The sequence below is a fragment of the Pleurodeles waltl genome, chromosome 4_1, assembly GCF_031143425.1.
Source record: "Pleurodeles waltl isolate 20211129_DDA chromosome 4_1, aPleWal1.hap1.20221129, whole genome shotgun sequence".
Classification (NCBI taxonomy): Eukaryota; Metazoa; Chordata; class Amphibia; order Caudata; family Salamandridae; genus Pleurodeles; species Pleurodeles waltl.
The window spans coordinates 592,514,084-592,538,331 of record NC_090442.1 but is presented as its reverse complement, the minus strand read 5'-3'; the positions used below and the strand labels follow the sequence as shown (position 1 = coordinate 592,538,331).

At 44.5% G+C, this 24,248-nt stretch overlaps 1 protein-coding gene across 1 annotated transcript in view; it reads left to right on the top strand.

The window, feature by feature from the left end:
* Positions 1–24,248, top strand: part of LOC138287174 (tyrosine 3-monooxygenase-like) — a 263,248-nt gene that overhangs the window by 214,508 nt on the left and 24,492 nt on the right. Inside the window, exons 10-11 of the mRNA XM_069227534.1 lie at positions 7,644–7,739; positions 10,984–11,117. Of these exons, the coding sequence (XP_069083635.1) occupies positions 7,644–7,739; positions 10,984–11,117 (230 nt within the window). The remainder of the gene's footprint in view (positions 1–7,643; positions 7,740–10,983; positions 11,118–24,248) is intronic.

Below are 24,248 nucleotides of genomic sequence, written 5' to 3'. Positions count from 1 at the left end.
GAAAGGCGTCTGTCATCACTGCACCTGGATCCGGTCTCCAACTGCAGTACCTGTCCAGTTGATGGTCCAGATGTGAGGCAAACAGGTCCATGGTGAATGGACCCCATCGGTCCTGAATCCCCTGAAACACCCATGGGTGTAGTTGCCAGAGGCTGGCATCCTTCCAATGTCAGGATTGCCAGTCTGTCACCTGGTTGTCTAACCCCGGGAGGTGTTCTGCTGTGACTGAAATCTGATGGTTCAGGCAGTAGGGCCAAAAGTCCTGGGCTAGGTCGGACAGAAGTTTGGATCTTGTTCCTCCCAGATGGTTGATGTAACAGATTGCCGCCACATTGTCCATCATGACAAGGATACAACACTGGGTTTTGTCTTTGGCCCAACATTTTACCGCAAAGGACCCTGCCATCAATTCCAGGCAGTTTATGTGGAGTGCACATTCTGTGAAAGGCCACTTTCCTCCTGTGAAAAACAGCCCACAGCTAGCTCCGAGCCCGATAGGCTGGCTTCGGATTCTATGACTAGATCCAGTTTGGTTCCAAAAATAGCCCACCTGTTCCAGGCTTCCATATGTGCAATCCACCATTGAAGCTCTTCCTTGGCCTCGTCCGAGAGAGGCACCGATTGGGAATAGGTGAGGCCTTTGCAGAGGTGAGATATTTTCAGGCACTGTAAGGCCTGATAATGCAGAGGTCCTGGAAAAATGGCCTGGATGGAGGATGACAGAAGGCCCACTATGCAAGCTATCTGCCTCAGAGAGGTATGGGATTTGGATAGAGTTCTCCTGAGTTCATGCTTGATTTTCGACAACTTCCTAGAGTGGAGACTGAAGAGGCCTTCACAGAATCCACAACAAATCCCAGGAATTGTATGGTCTGTGTTAGAACGAGAGCGGACTTCTTCTCATTGATTATAAAGCCCAATGAGGCGTGAAGGATCTTGGTCCATGAGCAGGATGTCATCCAGCTATATTATGAGACAAACTCCCCTTGCTCGAAGGTATTCCACCACCGGTTTCATGACCTTGGTTAAGCACCATGGGGCGGATGAGAGACCAAAATGCAGGGAGTTGAATTGAAAGGTCTGAAAGTGCCGTTGGAATTGGAGGAAGCACCTGTGAGGCAGGAAGATTGGGCTCGTAAGATAGGCGTCCTACAAATCGAGACGCACCATCCAATTGTTTACCTGCATTAAGTCCCTGAGGAGGTGGATTCCCTCCATCTCGAAATGTCGAAATACGAGCCACTCTAAAAACCCTTTGTGATGCAGAACAAATCATGGGCTGTGGCCTGGTTTATTGGACTGGGGACGCATTGAACTCAATCTGAAACCCTTGTAACGTCTGCAGTACCCAGGCATCTGAGGTCAATAATTCCCAATTGTGATAGAACTGAGCCAGCCTGCCCCCAAGTTGCACCCCTGAGTATGAGTGGGCAAGGTCCTTGATAGGAACCGAAGGAAGAGTTGTTCTGGAGCTGCCTCTGGAGCCTCGTTGCAGAGGGTGGCCTTGGGTGGGGTAAAAGGTGGATAACTGGGTGGAGTAATGCCACTGGCCTCAATGGACAGCCGAACCTCTGTTAGAGGGCTGTTGAAGAGCACGACCAGCCACACGCCCCCTCCCTCGACTGGCTGAGACAAAAACACGTGGAGTGCATATTCTCTTAATGGAGGAATGAGCTTTATCTAGGGAAGTGAACATATTTACAAACTTCCCCAGCTCCCAAATAAATGGGTTGCCAAAAAGCCCCCCTTGTGCTATGGGACCAGTCTCCAAAGTCGCTAGCTCCCCCAGTTTTTGATCTATCTTGATCAATAGAGATCTGTGCCTTTCAGTGGAATTTGAGCAGTTCGCATTGCCCAGGAATATGATGGCCCTCTACGCCCAACCTGACAGGACTTCAGGGGAGATCAAGTGCCCGAGGCTCTGGCGTCTTCAGCCATGTCCAGGATTTTTGACAGGGGGGCAGTCATATCGAACAGTTTATCCTGGCATGACCTCCAGGATCTATTGATTCCCTTCTTCGGGTCCCTGACCATCTTTGTCAGAAAGGTGGCTTTCTGGGATCTATCTCTGGAGTCAGGGCTACCTTTCCCTCAAGAGTAGGGCGAGGGCATTCCACCTTGAGGCGGTTCCTGACCTCCTTATCTCGAGGTTTGCGTAGGCGGTGTGCCACATACGCAGCCACCTTCGGGCCGGCGACCATTCCGCAGAGAAGGGGTGGATTAGGTACTCAGGGTCAAACATATCCGAGTCCCCACCCTGTGATTCCTCATGGGGGAGACCCTGCACAGATATGAAGGGCTTATTGACAGTGCACCAGGCCTTCGAGTCTCGTGGGCCCTTGTTGTAGGGGGAGGATGAGGAATCATGACCCTCTAGAGGGTAGGGGGAATCCCTTAAGGTGCCGGGGATGGGGGAACCTGCGGGCGAGGGGTGTGTGTCCATGAAGGGCTTTTTCAGCTGGGCAAATGCATCTAAATCAACCCCTGGTTTCACTACACGCTTGGGGTCAGATGAGGTATCTGGTTGTCCTGGAGGTAAGGGGGCTGGGGGCCTGAAGGGGTCTTTCCCCGCGAGGAGGGTCGTGGGCACTAAGCCTCCAGCAGTAACAGCTTCCATTCCAGGGATGCAATGGCCTGAGTGACTCCCTTGCGTATAGTGGAGTCCATAATATGGCAGAAATGACTATCAATAGGGAGGTATGTGACCTCCTCTTCCTCCAAGTATTTGGAGGGTTCACCGTCAGAATGGGCCTCTGGATTCTGCATTTTAATTAGGGCTGGTAGGCCTTTTAATTGAGGGCTATAATAGACTGGATAAACCAGCGCAGACAATAGTTGGCACGTGTAGTGCAAAGCGTGGGCCAGTAGGCACTGTTGAGCACGTAACCACGCGTAGGGTGACCACCTGGCACTGAGGCAAATTCTGGACAGGACTGTAAAAAATTCAGGACAAAGGGTCAAAATTCAGGACAAGGGTCAAATTCAGGACAAAAATTCAAGAACAAACGTCAGTTTTACAGACACACGCAAGAGAGGCCATGCCTCACTATGTTGTCAGTGCATTTATTTACTCTTTTTTAACATAGCACTATTTATTCACTGTGGACCTTTATGCAACTCCACTATAACCTGCACTTCTCCACTCTAAGCCACCTCACTCTACTGTGAAATAATCTACTTTATGCCACTGCAGTCTGTGCCACTGCATTCTATGGCACTGCACTGTACCCTGCACCTCTCCAGTCTATGCAACTGCACTCTACTCTGAAACAATCTATTCTACGCCACTGTACTCTATACCACTCTGACCACTGCACTCTAGTTCAATGCACTCTACACCACTGCAAGCAGACACTCTGCAACACTGCTCTGGCCGCCACAATACTCTACACCAATCTGCTCTGATTTGCACCAATATACTCTATTCCACTGCATTCTATGCCACTCTACTCTGCCCAATGCCACTCTATACAACTGCACTCTACACCAGTGCACTCTAAACAACTGCACTGCCCTTTACTCTGCACCACTGTACTCCATGCCACTGTTCTCTGTACCACTCTACACCACTGCATTGACACTCTACTCTGCAACTCTGCACTCTACGCCACTCTACTCTATGCCACTGCACTCTAGGCACTATACTCTACTCTACACCACTCTACAACACTCCACTCTGCACCACTCTACACCACTACACTCTATGCCACATGAGTCTACTCTGCACTCTATGGCACTGCACCACTCTGCATTACTGCACTCTCTGCTACTCTATTGTATGCCACTCTACTCCACTGCACTATGTAACTCTACCCCATGCCACTCTATGCCACTGCACTCTGCGCCAATGCACTCTAAACAACTGCACTGTACGCCACTGTCCTCTACTCTGTACCACTGTACTCTACGCCCCTGCTCTGTGCCACTCTACTCCACACATTACTGCACTGACACTCTACTCTGCAGTGTTGCACTCTCCACCACCGTACTATACACCAATATACTATGTACTACTGCATTCTATGCCACTCTACTCTGCATCACTCCACTCTACAGCACTTTGCCCTACTCTGCACCACTCTACATTACACCACTGCACTCCCTGCACCGTGTCTACTCTGCAGTCTATGCCACTGCACCACTCTACACTACTGCTCTCTCTGCCACTCTATTGTATGCCACTCTACTCCACTGCACTCTATGCCACTCTACTCTGTCCCATGCCACTGCACTCCAAACCACTGCACTCTATGCTAACGCACTCCAAACAACTGCACTGTACCCCACTGCACTGTACTTTGCACCACTGGGCTCTACGCCACTGCTCCTATGCTACTCTACTCCACTCCACACCACACCACTATGCCACTAGCTTTAAGCCATGCTGAACAGCAGCTACTCTGGTGTATAACATGGCTAATGGCTAAAACACATTAGCAAAGCCAATAACTCTTTCGTAGATGAGACCTATTGCTTTGCCAATGTTTGTTAGTACTATGAGGTACCGAGGTACCTGAAAGAACTGTAAAAAATACAATTACATCATAACAAAAGCTGTTACAAAATGCGCAAATACATTTCGGTTAAATTAAAGAAAAGTGCTTCCCAAATACAGATTTGAATAATATACAGTTTATACCTAGTGCTAAAAACATTTATAACACTACATTAAAACAACACACTCCACAGCTCACCTTGGAACACCATTACAATACCTCTCTGAAAGAAATATCTTTGCCACCAGAAAACTTCAAGTGACTCCTTTTAGTAAATTCAATGCAGGTTTTCAAGCCCCTTTGTATTTGCAGATCTACCAGTTGCCTACATTTACATTTCTTTAGAGAAGGAGACCCCCTGGCAAGAAGGCCTTTTCTTATCTGTCTGCCCCTCCCTCCCTCAGAGCACAGGAGACCCCCTGCCTTCCAGCCCAGCTGGGGAAACTCCTCTGCCTGTAATTTCGCCCTGCCTCCGTTGCCCTTTAGGTGAAAGGCTAAAATTACGGACAAATGCCGTCCGTTAAAGCTTACATCACGGACAACGGACAGCAGGGCGAAATTACGGACAGTCCGTGAAATTTACGGACGGGTGGTCACCCTAACCACACGGCCTAAATTGGCCTAGGACCGATTTCACCCCTTGTTTGAGTGGGGTAAATAAATATCATTATTGCCGCCTGGGTTGGGTCCCACAGAGGTAAATACAACAATCCTACCCGTGAAGCGAGTGTTTATATTCCAGGCTGGGGGCTCATCATAACTGGTAGTCTGGTGTGAGTCCGACACATCCCGCTGCTGAGGGAAACTGACAGGGAGGCGTGTCAGACTCGGGAATGTGAGGAATGCGTGAAGCACAACATTTCTGCGGTGCGCGGCCTACTAGCAGCCGGCTGACCGCAATCGCGCCCTGAGCCCATTCATTAAATGAGAAACGGGTGACCACATAGGAGCGGTAGAACGTTCCTGTGGTTGCGCTGAAAAGAAAAAGATTAGCAAAGTCAAGCACAATAAGTAATTGAAACGTGAAGGAGACGGAAAGCACTTATCCTGCATTGCTGCTGGAGCAGCAAGAAAGAGGGAGATGGAACGTCATCGGAGGTCTTTGAAAAGCGATGCAGGCACATCATTGGATGCAGTGTTATTGTTGTTGTGACTCTGAAGCACGATGGGAAATGAAGTTCTTTTCCTCATGTTATTAATTTCAATTTATACTTCAAATGGCTGCTGTTAAAATAAAGCGAGAGGGAACAACCTAATCCTCGCCTCTGGTCCTGACATAGAATTAAAGTATTAATTTAGAAGTACATTTGTGTGATACAATTGCAATAGGTAGAAGGCCTCAATTATATTTTAATTACACTACATAAACTTACATGATTCACCTTAAGGAACTTAGGTCCTTATTTACAAGGAACTGGTGCATCGGCTCCGATGCACTGGCTTCCTTGTGTCGCCCTGCGCTCCCCTAAAAACACCATGGTAGCATTGTATTTATAATACAGAGCACCATGACGATTTTTGTCACAACTGCGTCAACATTTTTGACGCAGTTGTGACGCTTTGCTGGACTAGAGTCAATAATGTTTACGCTAGTCCAGCAAAGCTCAGGGAGACCCATTGAAAAGAGCCTAGCGTCAGTTTAACGCCTGCCCAGGGAAGGCGTTAAAAAATGATGCTAGAATGGTGCAGTGAAATCTTGTAGATTTCACTTGCCATTTTTCTGGGACTCCTTGAGGGGAACACCTCTCTTGCGATACATTATACCTGGCAGAGGTATAATGTGGTGCAAGTGTTTACAAACTGACGTAATGGTGACATTGCCCCAGTTTGTAGATACAGTGTGGGGCTGTTTTGCGCGCTGTAAAAAAATGGCCGCCACGGCAGCACAAGGGGCTTGTAAATGAGCCCCACAATGTATGTCTAGCACTTATGTGCCTTCTCTGTAGATTGTTCAATAGGGGATGTTGCTTTTGAAATATCATTTGTGCCATATAAAGAACTAGTACCACCAGAGTGAGGAATTGCCAAACTGGCATGCTCTGCAGCAACTTGCCCACATAAAACCAGTCATTTTATCATAGACTGGAAACATAGCATATTATTCCGAATACAATCCTGGTTCACAGAGACCATAAAGCCCCGATTAACAAACCTTATTCCAACCAATGATGTTATCAATTTATCAATGATTAATATCAAGTTTAAAATATTGTGCTACCAAAATATGGTAGCCGTGAGATTGGTGACCAAAGTATCGTCAAGGTAAGGTAAAAGTGAGTATGTATTCATTTACTAGTTTTAAATGTATATTTATGTACCATAAAGATAAATATGCGTCTTCAAGTTTGTTATATTTTTTAAAACTAAATTACCGGATGGCTGCTGCATGCGCATGTACAGTGGTGATTTTGAAATGGTTTGTCTTTGCCGGTGCATGCGCAGATCACAGGTGACAGCTGGGTTGGTTGGGTAGGGTAGACAACATCGTTGAGGCAAGGGAAACGTTGGGTTAGGATTTAGGGGTGAGGGAAAGAGACAAAGAGGGGCTCAGAGCAATGGTGCGGTTACCATAGGGCACTACTTAAGTCATATGCAAATTTTCACTAAATGCTATTGCTTTAACGACAGCCCACCCAGCCAATGGCGTTAGAAAAAAAGGCAACAGCCAAAGGCCGAAAGTTATCTTCTGTACTGTATGTATGAATCTTTGTTTGTATGCATGTGTGTGTATGTATTGATGACAAGAGGTCTACAGCAGACAGTTACAGCTGGGTGTAGAGAAAGAAGACCTAGGGAAACCTGGGAAATTTCATTTGGCATTACGTCACATCAGGAGTTTAGTGAATAAGCTAGCCCTACCAGGTTTTGCATTGTGGACATTGCCCAGGCTGACCAGTAGGGAAAAAAAGTGTTTAAATACCGTTTGCATGTCATTTTTTATCGAAGTGTTCACACGAGGTCCTGCAGAGATTGTATCTGTTTTGATATGTTTCTTCCCCAGTTTTAGATGTAAGAGTATATGATCCAGTTTATATTTAGAATCAAACAACTCAGTAAAGCATGCTCTACTTATTACATATGGAAGCTTGCTAGACAAGAACCAGCTGGATTAACAGTGTGCATTTCAAACTCGCATTGTTTTGACAGCTCTATTGGTTCACAGTCGAGTTTGGCCTCTGCAAACAAAATGGCGCCATAAAGGCTTATGGTGCAGGACTCCTTTCATCATACGGTGAACTTATGGTAAGACCTCAAAATCGTGAAAGTATACATTATTTTCTTTGTTAATGTTAGTATTTGCATAGAATTAATTTAATAGACCTTTAATACATAGCTTCGACAGTCATGCATTTTCCTAATATGGCCGTTTTCTGCATTAACTTATGATTTTAAAGTGTGTGTTCATTTGAATGGGTTTCAAACTTGCATTTACACATTTTCCCCATATGGATTCTATGACTGAAATAATGTAGATAGATTCCTTTCTTCCCAGTCTACTCTGTAGGCTGGTTGAGTCCCTGAGAGTTGTGGTTGGAGAGCAGGAGGGTAGAATTTGTCCTGCAGTTACCCTATACCAGCCTGCACTTGGTATTGATGGACCATTGTTATGCCGTTTGTGGAAGAAATGAAGAAGCAATGTGTCTTTCTTTTACAGGCTGGTATATCAAGGATGTGTAGACTTAAATCCTCCTCATGCCTCTTTATTCCACTAACAGGCACTCCATTTCCCTTTATCTCACTCTTGCCGACCTCTCCCTTTGTTACAGTTTTTCCATCATTCTCTTCCACATCTTTCCGATGTTTGAAAACTTCTGGAAGAGCTGGAAGTGGTCCTTGGAACCACTGTCTGCTCCCCCAAGGCTTCCACACTGATTCACAAATGAGAAAAGTTCCAAAAGGACCTTTTCCCTTTTGTGAACATTTACCATTCCAACTTAGAAGTCTGAAGTGATCACTTGCTGCAAATCATTCATGCACACCAGACTGACTTGGAAGAAATGCCCCTTGCGCAGCCATTCCAAGCTACAATTCAGTATGTGTCTGTAACATCATTTTGTGATTTGGAAAACCTTTTCCATAACACCAAATGAGGTTAGTATAATAAAAAGGAAATGTTTTTGGCAAACACTGTGATTTCCCTATTCTCAGGGTCTACAGCAATAAAATATTAGTACATCTGGCCCATAACAACTTGTCTGATGCATTCAAATAAGTGCCAGTAGCTAAAAATAAGTGCAGGTGGTCCACTGGCAACCACCAGCTCAAATTAAGCACTACGCCTTATCATCTAACCCCAGTAAGAGCATAGAGGATTTTAAAATGGTGTCTGCATGTACATGCACACTAATACAAGATGTACATGCACACTAATACAAGATGGTGGGCTGTTTTTTGCCTCTGGATCATGCTTTACTTAGAAAAGTCAAGATATGTTATCAAAGAGAATGTCACAGACGTGTATTCCTGCAGAGAGTAAATCAGGATTTAAATATAAAAGTCTAACAAAGCATTAAGTGATCCCGCTGTGTTTCTTTATCAGTTTCAGAATATAGTTAAATACTCTGTATAAATGTTTGCTTGAGTGGCCAATGAGGAGGAGCTAAAGGAAAATGACAGTATTCCATGTATGTTTTCCAAGAGATCTGCCTGGAACTACTGTTTTTGTTTACATATTGCTCTGAAACATGAAATAAGACATGCATTTTTGAGGATTTGATTCGGTCATGTAAATGTCTTAGAGCACATAGAGAGCTGGACTGGCATCAAGAGGGAGATAAGAAATGGAAAAAAGGTCTGACTTTGGAAAGCCATGAGATGGTTATTTATTTTTTTATATTTTGTTGTTGCATGCATATGCCAAAAAGGCAAAATAAAGAAAACCTAAATATGGCTTGCACACGTTTGCATTACAAATGTTAAAGTTATAAAACATTCACCTTTGTGGCCGTTTTACTAGTGATGCTTTAAATAACAAGGCTTTCATCTGAGCTATGCATTTTAATGTATTGTTATTTGTGAAGGAAACAAGAATAAATCGCCACATATCTAAGCACTCAAATTGCAAGCAGTGAAAGGTTTGTTTGAATACTTTAAAATTTGAAAAGGAGACAGAGAATAAATCTAACTGGTCATCCGAAGTGCAGGAAAAATACATAGTTGGCATTTAAAGTTAATATATAAAATAAATAAAATAAAAATCACACTTTAAACCAGCTTTGTCACTGAGGAGAGTTTAAGTCAGCAAGAGTGAGGGGTGGGGTATGGGATATGTAAAGATAGGTCACTCATAGGTAGACAAAAAGACAAGGAAAAGAGAATGCACCAGAATCATTTATGCCAGACATTCCCTTTTTAACTGGGAACAACATGAGAATTACACATTTAAAAAGGTACAGTCTGCGTATTTACCTAGAGGGAGAGATATTCTTTAGACATCTTAGATCTTCAGGGTGAAACTTCAATGATAAGGAAACGGCCATAGGAATGACTCTAAGTGGCGATGTTAGTGTTGAATTTCTTTGTCCCAAGGGTGAGGGTTTTGGCTCTTGAGCGAAAATACATTTGTTGTAGTTTTTAGTGCTTTCAGAGTAATGTATTCAAGGTTGTAAGTATATTTGACTGCTCTTATTATTTTACCCACCGCTTTTATCTTTTGAAATGTTTTTGGAAAATAGTGGAAACATGAGTACATTTTGAGTGTTTTTAGTACTTCTGGACATTGATGCTAAGGAGAATGTAAATTAAATGAATATAATTTGGAATAATGTTGATGGTATGCATTGCGTTTTGTATATAGTTGTTTATTAATATTACTTATTGATATAGAGCCACATGTACTAACCTCCAGATCACAAAAAGAGGTTGCAAATTGCACATTTTGCAACCAGTATTTTATTTTGCAAACCAACATATGCACTAAAATTCAGTTCTCAAAATAAGGAATCAAAGGGGATCACAAAATGACCTGCCTAATTAATAATCATTAGACAGGTTGCAATTTACAACCCCTATGATTGTCTGCAAACACAGGGATGATGACCTGCAAGGAACAACATACCAAACTACCAGTGATTCAATTCGAAACTTTCTTTATTGTTACAGTAAGTGATCACTTGTTGCAAATCATTCCTGAGCACCAAACTGACTTGCAATTTAGAAGGAACGCTCCCTGCACACCCCTTCCAAACTACAATTCAGTATATATTGTTTATCAGTAACACCATTTTGCGATTCAGAAACGTTTTGCACATCATAAAATGAGGTTAGTATATTAGAAAAAGGGATTTTGTGTTTGCAAACCCTGAAATTTTGTAAATCTCAGGCTTTGCAACTGTAAAATCCCTTAGTACCTCTGGCCCATATTAACTTGTCAATATTGTTTAACTTAAACCAAAAATATATTATTAATAAAAAAAAGACAATCCTGATTTTATTGTTTTGTCCAAGGTTGTTCTACCTCATAAATGTCCTTATTATGATTTCACAGCATGCATTATCAAACAAGCCTCAATTGAAACCATTGAACCCAGAAGAGACTGCCATTCAGCCATATCAAGATCAAACGTTCCAGCCAATTTATTTTGTATCAGAAAGTTTTGAGGAAGCCAAAGTTCAACTACGGTAAGTGTGCAAACTCTGTGAATGTTAGAGTTTGCTTACTTTTTAAACTTACAATAAAATACATAATATTAAATATGCAATAATACATTTATATATTTCAACAGGCATTTATCCACAGTTCTATCAATCATAGTAGACATTTATTGTAGCACAGGTCTCAAGGACATTCCTGGACTATAACAATCCGTACACACATCTCCGTCTGCTTCTCATCCTCAACAGCTGAGTCTTTCAGGAAATGATGTGTTCCTTTATTTCAACATAGATCTTACAAAGTCTGCACTATCATTTATCAATTTTGATTCCCCCTCAAAACACCTATCAAGTCTAACAAATCATTCAAACCTTTTCAGTGTCATAAAAAACTATGAGGCAAATCTATTAATATTTGTGTAATTAGTTCAGGATATACTTTCCAGCAAAAATCCTGATTTGCATTGGAAAATAGCCTTAAAGTAATGCATTGTTGCGCTTTGGGATATTTTGTGGCAAGGGGCATGCCATTGGTGGTTCTTGGGCATTCCCATGCAACCATCTATGGAGTTTTATAGAAAGACCTATTTACTTAAAAAGGCAGACAGGAGTTTGTGCAAAAAATGAATGTCTTTGCGAGGCAGGTGTAAAGTTTGGGAATAGTTTGTTCTCTAAACCTTTGCAACTTTGCACATGTGCTGTGATGTACAGCACACATACAAAGTGGGGAACATGTTAAACTAGGTCTAAGCATAGTATTTTGTACTGGAATTGTACCCTTCCACTAGAAAATCTATGCAAGATGTGATACAAGCCCAATGGCACTGTGGTGCAAGCGTGCGAATTGGTGTAAGGCAGCTTAAAGTACACCAGGACAGGGGAAGAGAGAAACAGCACCAGATCTTAGTAGAAATAGCATTGTTTTGCTCTCTCTCTCTTTCACACAATGCAGTGCATCAACCTTTGTTGCTGTGCTCCTTTTCTTGACCTAACATAATAAATCAGGCCTTACGTATCTCTGGTTGCAGTGATACCATTTTCTTCTGCTACATACATGTTCCATGAAGTAGCTGTAAGCAGAATATTGATGATGCATCCTAGCTTATTCAATAGGGTAGAATCTGCAAACAGGGAATAAAATGTATACTTCTCATGTAAAAACCTTTTAAATACTAGTGTACTAACTGTATTGTCAACATCTTTAGTGTTTAGCATAAGGGATCCTGGGGGTCATTGTGACAAAAAGATATTGCCACTTGAGGAAGAACTTACCGCCGTTGACCCATGAGAAATTAACCTTAAACCTGACCATGTCGGGGTGGATTGTACAACCCAAGATGTTTTCATATTATTGGCAAATCAAATAGTCATTTAAACATTCATAAATAACAAGGATATTCTGATCATGGCCAACATGACCTATAAGCTGAAATCCACACTCTACATTTTATTATCATTCTTAGTTTTCCTAATTTCCCTAACCCTATTCCATTTGCTTTCAATTATTCTCCTTTTTTTGCATCCATAAATAATTTCTTGCTTTCTGTAGCAGTGTGTCCTTTTCATCCTTGAAGCTAAAATGTGCAGTCTCAACATGGTTTACTCTAGCAACATGCCACATCCTTCTTTGTGCAGCTTCCTTCTCCTTCTGGTTCCTTTAGGGTTAGCCTTCAACCTATATGTTAAGTATTCCCTTTATCACCCTTAAGCAATTATAACTTCTCTTGGATAGACATCTCAACTACTTTGTATATATATATATATATATATATTGTATTTCTGTAGTATGAACCTAGACATAAACAGCGGAGCTCTGTACATGGTGAAAGACAGGCATAAAGTCAACTATTAATAGGGAAGAAGCTGGGCTGTGGGTGATTAATGCATTATGATGTAGGGTTCGTTAAAGGGTGAGTCTTCAACGCTTTACTCAATTAAATCAGCATTGCAGCAATTCTGATAAACACAAGGATGTTGTTCTAGATCCTGGGTGCCTAGTTGATAAATTCCCTCTGTCTTGAGCTTTCTTTTTTACACTGATTAGTCTGCAGTTTGATGATGTCTTGCTGCAGGGGTGGTGAGAACCACTAGGGATGGTATGACTGTCTGCAAGATAAGCGAGGGTGCTGGTCATGGTGGCTTTGTAATGATGCAGATGTCTTTGAAGATGTAGAGGCCTGAAAAGACAGCCAGTGAAATTCCATCAAGATTGGGTGATGTGATCCCGTTTCTTCAGACCGTAGGTGAAAGGTGCAGTGGAGTGTCAGATGCCCTTAAGAGGTGTTAGTATGAAGTAAGGGAGGTCATGCAGTAGGACATTACCACCATCTATCCAAATATGAGAGTATAAGGGCTTGAGCAGCAGTTCAAGTCCCTTTCAGGAAGAAACAGTTTGACTTTGTTTTTTAGTGAAACTTGGGCCTCAAAACTGCCAAAGTTGATTTCATTGAGCTAAGATTGTACTTATCTTTTTAGGAGCAGGATGAGCCCTTAAAACCAACAGTTCGTCAGTGTGACCTAATGACACTGATACATACTTATGCGTTTTCGAGTTGTGGGTAAGGACCCTTTCCTACCAATATCTAATACTTTTTATAGAGGTTTGGAAGTGTCTGCATTAATTCATATACATTCCCATAATATTATTCAGACTTCAAGATGTAATTTGTTGAGAATCAAAAATACAGTAGAGGAAAGAGTACAACTTCTTTATCCTCTTTGGTTATTCCAAGTATTAACTTATGGTGTACAGCCAAAATGTGTTACCTCCTCACTGGAACAATGGCATGAGCCATTTTCAATGCTAAAAAAGTGCATACTAAAGGTTGTACCAGCATAAGCTCATAACACTGATTTATGAAGTAATATTTGTGCAAAAGGCTTTTCCTTGAAAAAATGTTATGCAGAGCTTATCATGTGGTCATAGATAAGCAGTACAATTAAAACAGGACTGTTTACCCTGTATTTATTAAAAGACTATTCCTTCATCCTTTCTGCACTAATTTAGGCTGTGCTGGCAATTGTATATTCATGGCCACCAGGTACTTCACATCAGAGACCTTCGGTACTACCTTTTATAGCCCACACCACACATCCTTAAAGCTTGGGGATGAATGGGCTTCAGAATTTCCTGCTGGCCATACTCGTCCATAATCAGCATCACTTTCAGTTCATAATACTCCTTTATTGGCTCTTGGCTAGCCTGAAGGCTTTTTTCTTTCTGAGCCATGAACTTTGCCAATAGCTTCCTGAATCCAATTGCATAGTCCACCACACACATCATACCCTTTCTGGAGTTCCTTTGTAACATTTTCTCATGAAAGTGAGAGGGTCATGAACTGGACACCCAAAAAGAACTTTAGAGGAACTGAACTTCACTACCTTATGTGGAGCTTACATGTCGGCAGATAAGAGACATGGCAAGAGAACATCCCACAACTTCCTGAGCTTCTCTGGTCTGATTTCCATCAGGTGTTAAGGAGCTTGTTAATGTACTCCAGTAATCCATTAGACTATGGGGTAGGGGTTACACTGGGGAGAAGTGGTAGGCCCCACATTTCAATCCTATAGGAAGAAATGAAATTTGTTCCTCTGTCAGGAACCACTTTATTGGCAAATCCAACTATTATAATGACTGTGAAATTATCCCTAGTAGTGCCCTTGCAACTATCTTGGCAGTTTTGTGAGGGAGGTTAAAGAAAACTGCAATGATTTGGGGGAAAAACATTGACATGCTGACAATTGTTTTGTTCAAAGCAGTGCCCCAGCTAACGAATCAGGGTGGCAGCCGTCTGGCACTATGCTTGAGCAAAATTTTAATTATGCCAGCAAAATTGGCATACTTTTGGAAATTTTGGTAACATTATTTATGCAAAATATACCAAGATTACACCATGACTCCACATCATGTAATTTCAGGGATAAATTTTAACAGGAGATATACATTCAAGTAAATTTTTACACAAGCTGCATTTCGCACAGCAACCTATCCCTCCAAATCTGATCCTAAATCTGTGTTTCCCTAGGTCTTCATATTGTGAGGGTATCATACATGGGTGTGTTTTCCATGTTTGTGAGCAAAGATTCTTACACTAGACACTAGGGAATGATTTTGTTGAGGGAGGAAGCTCCATGGGGGATGTCTGCAGTATTTTGGCCGAGGAACAGGCAGCACCCAGGAGAACCTACCACCCCCAGACATTTCTAAAAACTAAAGCCACAGGAGCTTCCATGGTAATATGGCTTGCATGATTCCCATCATGTTTTATTATAAAGAATCCCCTACAAAAGTATGGGTGAAAAAATCACAATTCCTTCCCTTTTTTTAAAAGAAAACTCCAGAACATTTCTAAAATGGCAAAATTACTCATCTAATCTTCTTAGTCTATTCATGATAAAATTGGAACTCCACATGTCCAGACGGCTCTATTGCATGGGCTAGGAATAGGTCACAATTGTGACTATGTAAAGACCACATTGACTTTACATTGACTTTTCACTGTCATGGATTTGGCTTGTTCACAGCAATTATGAAAGGCTCATTCACAGTAAGGTATTGTTTCAAATGGTAGAAGTGTGGGAATTCAAGATGGTAGGAGTTTTGTTGTTCTATACAAATTCCACAACTTTCTATTGCAGAAATGTGAAGAACTTCATTTTTTGACCAATGTTTTACCGGTGTAAGAAATTCTGTGTAACAAAAGTTGTGGAATTCTCTCAAGGCACACCTCCTTGACTCTTGCAGATGTCTACTGGTCAGAAATATCTTGAGCTTGCAGTTTTCCTTAGCTGCTAGCTGACCCCAGATGTCTTTTTCTGTGCTGTTAAGATTTATTCTTGGTGAAACAAAAAATCAAGAAGCTGCCAAGCTCCTCACTGTGGTGAAATCTCTGGTACTGTGCCCCAACAAGAAGCTGGGGGCTGTTTGCAGTTTTTCATAGGCTAAGGAAAAATCCAAGGAGTGTCTGGGCTCCTCACTGGAGATCAAAAGTGTGTGTCTGTGCCCCAACAAGGAGTTAGGTGCTTCCCTCCATCGTCTTTGTGCTCCTGACTGGGAAACCAGTTCCCTTTCTATCTGTTTTCAGACCAGGTCCCTTGGGAATTACCTGACCCTTCTCACCCAGACCTAGTCTTCTGGGAGTTCTTACCCCTTTTTAGTTAAAAGCAATGCTTCTCTGTCTCCATCTTAATCTTGTTAGCTAAGCCAACACTGCAAGCTTCGCGGGATACTGTTCTGTCAAATCAGAAGGGTACTGAATATATGGGGCAGAACAGTACTCTCTGGGTCACTCTGTTACCATTTCACTCTGTGACCTCATCCCAATCATTCAACACACCATAATTCCACAGCTCAAATAGAACTCTTGCTTTTTTGTGACACAGTCCATCTGATTTGGCTCATTAGAATAGTTGCTTTAGAAAAGACTGTTCCTTACAAGCAATATTAAAGCGCACAAATCATTCCAAAATATCACCATTCCCTGAAGTAGCTTTTTCTGCTGCAATCTTGAGCTTCTTCCTTTGTAAGTCTATGTTCTCTGTCTCCAATTCTTTCTGATTTTGTTTTCCTGTGTTTTTCCCATTCCCTGCACCTCTCGTTCCCTATTTCTTTCCTCTCTGACCTATTTCTTCTGTCTCTTCTGCCTCCTTTCGATATGCCCCTTGCAAACTAATCTCACCTTCTTGCTCTAAAACTCCCTGGCCTTCTCTTGTTCTTCAACCTTAGCATTTTGTAGGGCCATCTTCAAGACTTAATCAACCAAAAGTTTGGCAATTCCAGGTAGAATTGGGGGAGGGGCTCATTACTCGTATTCATTATGCAATGTATGTATAAGGATACACTTGAGTGTGTTTAAGGATAACCTGTGCTATGGTACTAAGAGGACCTGAAAGCACAACACTTGCTACATGAGATCCTATCATACTACCCTTCTTTTTTAGCTCATGCAGGGTCATACCCAATCTTTTTGCCTCCTGCCTCCTATTTTTTCTGACCTGTTGCTGTGGGCTTTTGAACTTTGAGCACTTTACTACTGCTAACCAGTGGTAAAGTGCATATGTTCTCTGTCTAAGATTGTATGTAATTGGTTTATCCATGATTGGCATATTTTATTTACTAGTAAGTCCCTAGTAAAGTGCACTAGAGATGCCAGGGCCTGGACATCAAATGCTTCTAGTGGGCCTGCAGCACTAGATGTGCCACTCACATAAGTAGATCTCTAATCATGTCTCAGACCTGCCACTGCAGTGTCTGTGTGTGCAGTTTTAACTTTAAATTCGACTTGGCAAGTGTATCCACTTGCCAGGCCTATACCTTCCCTTTTCTTACATGTCCCTAAGGTAGGCCCTAGGTAGCCCCAAGGGCAGGGTGCAGTGTATGGTTAAGGTAGGACATATAGTAATGTGTTTTATATGTCCTGACAGTGAAATATTGCTAAATTCATTTTTCACTGTTGCAAGGCCTGCCCCTCTCATAGGTTAACATGGGGGCTACCATTAAAGTGTAGATTCCCTTTGGGCGCGGATGGACATGTGGAGTTTGGGGTCTCTGAGCTCACAATTTAAAAATGCATCTTTTAGTAAAGTTGATTTTATAATTGTGTGTTTGAAAATGCCAATTTTAGAAAGTGAGCATTTTCTTGCTTATACCATTTCTGTGACTCTGCCTGTTTGTGGATTCCCTGTCTGGGTCAGTTTGACAGTTGGGCTGGTTGCACCTCACACTAGACAGTGACACAAAGGGAGCTGGGGTGTAGTCTGCATTTCCTGATGAGCCATCTGTGCTAGGAGGGAGGGGAGGAGTGGTCACTTACACCTGAAAGGGCTGTGCCTGTCCTCACTCAATGCAGTCTTCGACCCCCTGGTGAGTGTCTGGGGCTTGGCCTGGGCAAGGCAGGATTTCACATTCAGGAGAGACTTTGCTTTGAAGTAGGCCTACTTCAAAGGAGAAATTGGGCATAAGAAGGGCACCCAAAACCACAGACTTTAGAAACACTTCTGGGAACAAGAGGAACCTCTGCCTGGAGAAGAGCTGAAGAGCTGAGGAAGAAGAGCTGCCCTGCCTCTGACTGTGCTTTGTGGAGCTATCCTGCAGTTGCTGCTTCTGCCAGAGTAAGAGTGCAAAGACTGGACTTTGTGTGCCTTCCATCTTGAGAAGAAATCTCCAAGGGCTTGATTTAGAGCTTGCCTCCTGTTGTTTGAGGTCTCAGGGACAGCAAAGACTTCTCTCTGCCAGCGCCTGGAGTCTCTGGAGAGACTCCTATTCTGCCCTGTGGTGGCCATCCAGTTCCTAGGACCCTGAAAGGAGAAACTGGCACCCTAAAGACAAGGAAATCCATGCACAGAGCGCCGTACGGGGAAAAGATTGACGCGACTCCAATCTGCGGCTGAAGAAACAACACGCCGCCGGCTCCGCAGCTGAGAATCGACGCTCGCAGGAAACATGACCGAAGAATCGACGCACGAAACAGGAGAAACGACGCGCAGTATCGCTAACGGAGGCTGGGATTTCACAACCCGTGCTGCGGGGTTTTCGCATCATTGTGCGGCTGGATTGCCGATTCAAGTACTGTTGGGCGTGCAAAAACAACGCAAGGCATGCCCGGACCCGAGAGTACTGACCGGATCGATGCATCGCTCTCCTGCGGAGAGAAGAAACGACGCGCTCCGACCCGGCGAAAGGAGAAACGATGCAAGGTCCCACTCGTGAGTGGAATCAACGCATCACAAGCCCTTTTTGACGCGCACTCGCCCGTACGGGGTTATTTTTGACGCACCCAAGGTACTTTTTCACGCTGACAGTGTTAGTGTGTGTTTGAAACTACTTAAAGACTCTTTTTGTTTTTTAATTGATAACTTGACTTGTGTATTGTGGATTTTTGTCATTTTGGTCTTGTTTTGTTTAGATAAATGTTTCCTATTTTTCGAACCCTGTGTTGTGACATTTTGTAGTATTTTCATTAAGTTACTGTGTGTGTTGGTGCAAATATTTTACACCTAGCACTCTGAAGTTAAGCCTACTCCTCTGCCAAGCTACCAAGGGGGCAAGCAGGGGTTAGCTGAGGGTGATTCTCTTTTACCCTGACTAGAGTGAGGGTCCTTGCTTGAACAGGGGGTAACCTGACTGTCAACCAAAAACCCCATTTCTAACATTGGTGATCAGCGGTTGGGATTTGGACTTGCATTTGTACTTGACATACACTGATTAAGTGTACACTACTGTTTTGATTTCAGACCATTACGTGACCACATACTACTTGTCTTATGATTTTGCTTTTTGTTCTCTGATTTCCTCCTGGAAATATTGCTAATATGTTTGGTTTTTGGTTGTGAAGCCTTTGCAGAATGGAAGTCAATTTCTGGCAGCTATTTGTCTATAAAAAGTGGCAGCTTAAAGCATTCTGCATGGAAAGGGGACTAGCTGTGAACAAGAAATCCAGAAGGGAGGATCTTGAGTCAGCCCTGTTTCAATATGAGTTGAAACGTTGTCAGGCAACACCACCAAATGAGTCTGAGAAGGAGAACTACTCTGAGGAGGAGGACTACTCTGAGGAGGAGGGCAGTGGCCCTGAGGAGGGAACAGAAAGAGATGATTGGCTCCTAGCTCGAATCCGGAGTCTGGAAGAGCTAGAAGCAGAGCTTGAGAGGGCTGAGGAGAAGAGAACCTTAGCCCTGGAAAAAGAAAGGACTGCAGCTCAAGAGCGGAGCTGTGAAGAGCTGAAGCTGGAAGCCATGAGAGCTGAGTCCAGTTCAGATGGTGGCAGCAAAATTCTTGCATCCAGTACTGCTGAAGAAGTACACATGCCCAGAGATGTGGTGCCCTACTTGAAGGAGAGAGTTAACACACACCAGGAGGTTCAGGGGTATGAGGTAGCTCCAGTGATGCACAGGGTCCCTAAGGTGGATTGGAGAACTGGCATGGGGAGTCATATTCCTAGTGATGGGAGGGACACTCTACTGACTTTAGGTGAGAGTGACATGGAGGGGGGTTCCCCCCAGGTAGAAGTCCTTGTTATGGAGTGTGAAGACATCCCAGAAGAGTGTGGGTTGAGTGTCAGGGACAGTCAGATACTGTTTCACCAGTCTCAGGAGGGTGATGTGGGGTACTTTTTCAAGGCTGAGTCACTGGATGTTTCGGTGAAGGGTACTTTGGTTAATTCATGTGAGGGGCAGCGTCTCACCAGGTCTGGTGTCTGGCAGTACCACTCCTAGTGAAGGGGTGCAGAAGTCCAGATGGAGGGTTGAGAGGGGGTTGCGGACCCCAGTGGAGAACCTGGAGGGTCAGGGGTCAGCTCTGAGTGCAGAGGCCCCCAGGAATGACCTTGGTGAGACCATTTCTGGGTTGGGGGGAATCCAGACTCTGTCAGATGGGCAGAGGTCAGGAGACCTGCACCAGCCAGACTCTTGTGTGTCCCTTGGGGATGGTGTGTCCCTTGAGAGGGGTAAGTGTGCCCCCCTGGAAGTCCTCGTGTTGCAGGCAATGGTTCAGCCGCAGGGTGGTGACTCTGGGTTACATGATCAGGTTCTGGGGGTAAACTCTGATCTGATGGGGGGGTAGGAGTGCTCCCAAGGAAGTCCTGGTGCACCAGGCAGTGGTTCAACCGCAGGGTGGTGACTCTGGGTTGGATGACCAGGTTTAGAGGGTAAACTCTGACCTGGTGGGGGGTAGGTATGCCCCCCTAGGAAGTCCTGGGTTGCCAGGCGGTGGTCCAGTCTGTGAGTACAGACCCTGGACTGGAGGATCTGGTGCAGGAGGTAAACCCCGAACTGAGGGGTGGGGGGGCAGTTTGCCTAATTACCCTCCCAGTGTGATTTCAAGAGGTACTCTCCCTGAGGGGGGGGGTGCAGAACCCTGAGAGTAGGGGCAGGGGAGAGAGAGACTCATCCCTGACCCCAGTGCAATCTAAGGGTACAGACCCTGGAATGGAAGGCCAGGTTCAGGGTGTCCCCCCTGGCCTGGAGGAAGGGGCTACTGCTAACAGTGCCCCTAGCATGTTGTCTACTGGGAGGCCACTCCTAGTTGGGGGTTGCAGGCCCCCAGAAGGGAGGGCAGGGAGAGGGAAGCCTCACCCCTGGCCCACCCTGAAGGTACAGACCCCAGGTTGGAGGAACAGTTGCAGGTTAACATCCCTGCACTGATGAAAGAATTGTGCAGGACTGCTTTCACAAGCGCCCTGACACTTTTTGACTCTGGGGGTGCCGTTCCTGGAGGGAGGGTACAGAGCCCCAGAGGGAAGGACCAGGGTCAGGTTGTCATCCCTGACCTGGTGGAAGAGAGAGTGGTCAAAGGGTGCCAGGCCCTTGGGGCTACTCCCCCCCCCCCAACTCTCTACAGTCACAGTGGTTGGAAAGGCCTGAGGTCGGGCTCTCATCCCTGACAGTTGTCAGGGGTCACGGTGGCTTGCTGTCCTGGCGGACAGAGTTGCCCCTGGGGGTGGGATGAGAGTCACACCCCGGGGGTGGAGTGGGCAACACCACTGTGTTGGCCCTGGTGGTACTATCTGCCTATTGGGATACATCTGTGAGCAAAGTAAAGTTAGGTGCTACACAGATGGTGTCTGCAGATGCGGAGAAGGGTTCCCCATGGGTTAGCTTAGTGGACCCTGAGAGTATGGACAGAGGGATCCAACTGGAGTCAGGAAGGCGTAGAACTGGAAAATGCCCCAGCTGTTGTGGGCCTGGGTCCTTGTTCCATCGCCCCAATCAGGGAAGTACATCAAGGTATTGATTTTTCTCCCCTGGCTTTAGGCTGGTAGGGGGTTGTGTTGGACTTTATTTGCTTATGCAGGGTCATCCCCAATCTTTTTGCCTCCTGCCTCCTGTTATTTCTGACCTGTTGCTGTTGGCTTTTGAACTCTGAGCACTTTACCACTGCTTACCAGTGCTTAAGTGCATATGCTCTCTGTGTAAGATTGTATGTAATTGGTTTATCCATGATGGCAAATTTGATTTACTAGTAAGTCCCTAGTAAAGTACACTAGAGATGCCAGGGCCTGGAAATCAAATGCTACTAGTGGGTCTGCAGCACTGGTTGTGCCACCCACATAAGTAGCTCTGTAATCATGTCTCAGACCTGCTACTGCAGTGTCTGTGTGTGCAGTTTTAACTGTAAATTCGATTTGGCAATTGTACCTACTTGCCAGGCCTATACCTTCCCTTTTCTTACATGTCAGACACCCCTAAGGTAGGCCCTATGTAGCCCCAAGGGCAGGGAGCAGTGTATGGTTAAGGTGGGACATATAGTAATGTATTTTCTATGTCCTGACAGTGAAATATTGCTAAATTCGTTTTTCACTTTTGCAAGGCCTGTCCCTCTCATAGGTTAACATGAGGGCTACCTTTAAATCTGATTAAAGTGTAGATTCCCTTTGGGAGCGGATGGACATGTAGAGTTTGGGGTCTCTGAGCTCACAATTTAAAAATGCATCTTTTAGTAAAGTTGATTTTAAGACTGTGTGTTTGAAAATGCCACTTTTAGAAAGTGAGCATTTTCTTGCTTATACCATTTCTGTGACACTGCCTGTTTGTGGATTCCCTGTCTGGGTCAGTTTGACAGTTGGGCTGGTTGCACCTCACACTAGACAGTGGCACAAGGGGAGATGGGGTGTAGTCTGCATTTCCTGATGAGCCATCTGTGCTAGGAGGGAGAGGAGGAGTGGTCACTTACACCTGAAAGGGCTGTGCCTGTCCTCACACAATGCAGTCTCCGACCCCCTGGTGAGTGTCTGGGGCCTGGCCTGGGCAAGGCAGGATTTCACATTCAAAAGAGACATTACTTTAAAGTAGGCCTACTTCAAAGGAGAAATTGGGAATGAGAAGGGCACCCAAAACCACAGACCTTAGAAACACTTCTGGAAACAAGAGGAACCTCTACCTGGAGAAGAGCTGAGGAAAAAGAGCTGCCCATGACTGTGCTTTGTGGAGCTATCCTGAAGTTGCTGCTTCTGCCAGAGTAAGAGGGCAAAGACTGGACTTTGTGTGCCTTCCATCTTGAGAAGAAATCTCCAAGGGCTTGATTTAGAGCTTTCCTCCTGTTGTTTGAAGTCTCAGGGACAGCAAAGACTTCTCTCTGCCAGCACCTGGAGTCTTTGGAGAGACTCCTACTCTGCCCTGTGGTGGCCATCCAGTTCCTGGGACCATGAAAGGAGAAGCTGGCAGCCTAAAGACAAGGAAACCCACGCACAGAGCGCCGTGCGGGGAAAAGATCGACGCGACTCCGATCTGTGGCTGAAGAAATGACGCTCCGCCGGCTCGGCAGCTGAGAATCGACGCTCGCAGGAAATGCGGCTGAAGAATCAACGCACGGAGCAGGAGAAACAACACGCAGCATCGCTGACGGAGGCTGGGAGATCACAACCCGCGCTGCGGGGTTTTCGGATCACTGTGAGGCTGGATTTCCAACTCAAGTACTGCTGGGCGTAGAAAAACAACGCATGGCCTGCCCGGGTCGAGAGTGCTGACAGGATCGACGCACCGCTCTCCTGCAGAGAGAAGAAACGACGCGCCCAACCCAGCGAAAGGAGAAACAACGTAAGATGCCGCTCGTGAGTGGAATCAACGCATCGCAAGCCCTTTTTGACGCACACTCGCCCATGCTGGGTTATTTTGGATGCACCCAAGGTACTTTTTTGACGCTGACAGCATTAGTGTGTGTTTGAAACTACTTAAAGACTCTTTTTGATTTTTAATTGATAACTTGACTTGTGTATTGTGGATTTTTGTTGTTTTGGTCTTGTTTTGTTTAGATAAATATTTCCTATTTTTCTAAACCTATGTTGTGGCATTTTTTAGTGTTTTCATTAAGTTACTGTGTGTGTTGGTACAAATACTTTACACCTAGCACTCTGAAGTTAAGCCTACTGCTCTGCCAAGCTACCAAGGGGGTAAGCAGGGGTTAGCTGAGGGTGATTCTCTTTTACCCTGACTAGAGTGAGGGTCCTTGCTTGAACAGGAGGTAACCTGACTGTCAACCAAAGACCCCATTTCTAACACCTCCCATGAGTTCATCAAAGTTTTATCTCCACTACACAGTTTCTCTAACTGGTCCTTAACAAAACCCACAAGGATCCCCCTTTCCTTGTTCCTGGGAGCCCTCCATCCTCTCTTCAAACATAAACCCCGTACCTGAGCTAAGGACAGGATGTCAAAGTTGACTCTCTC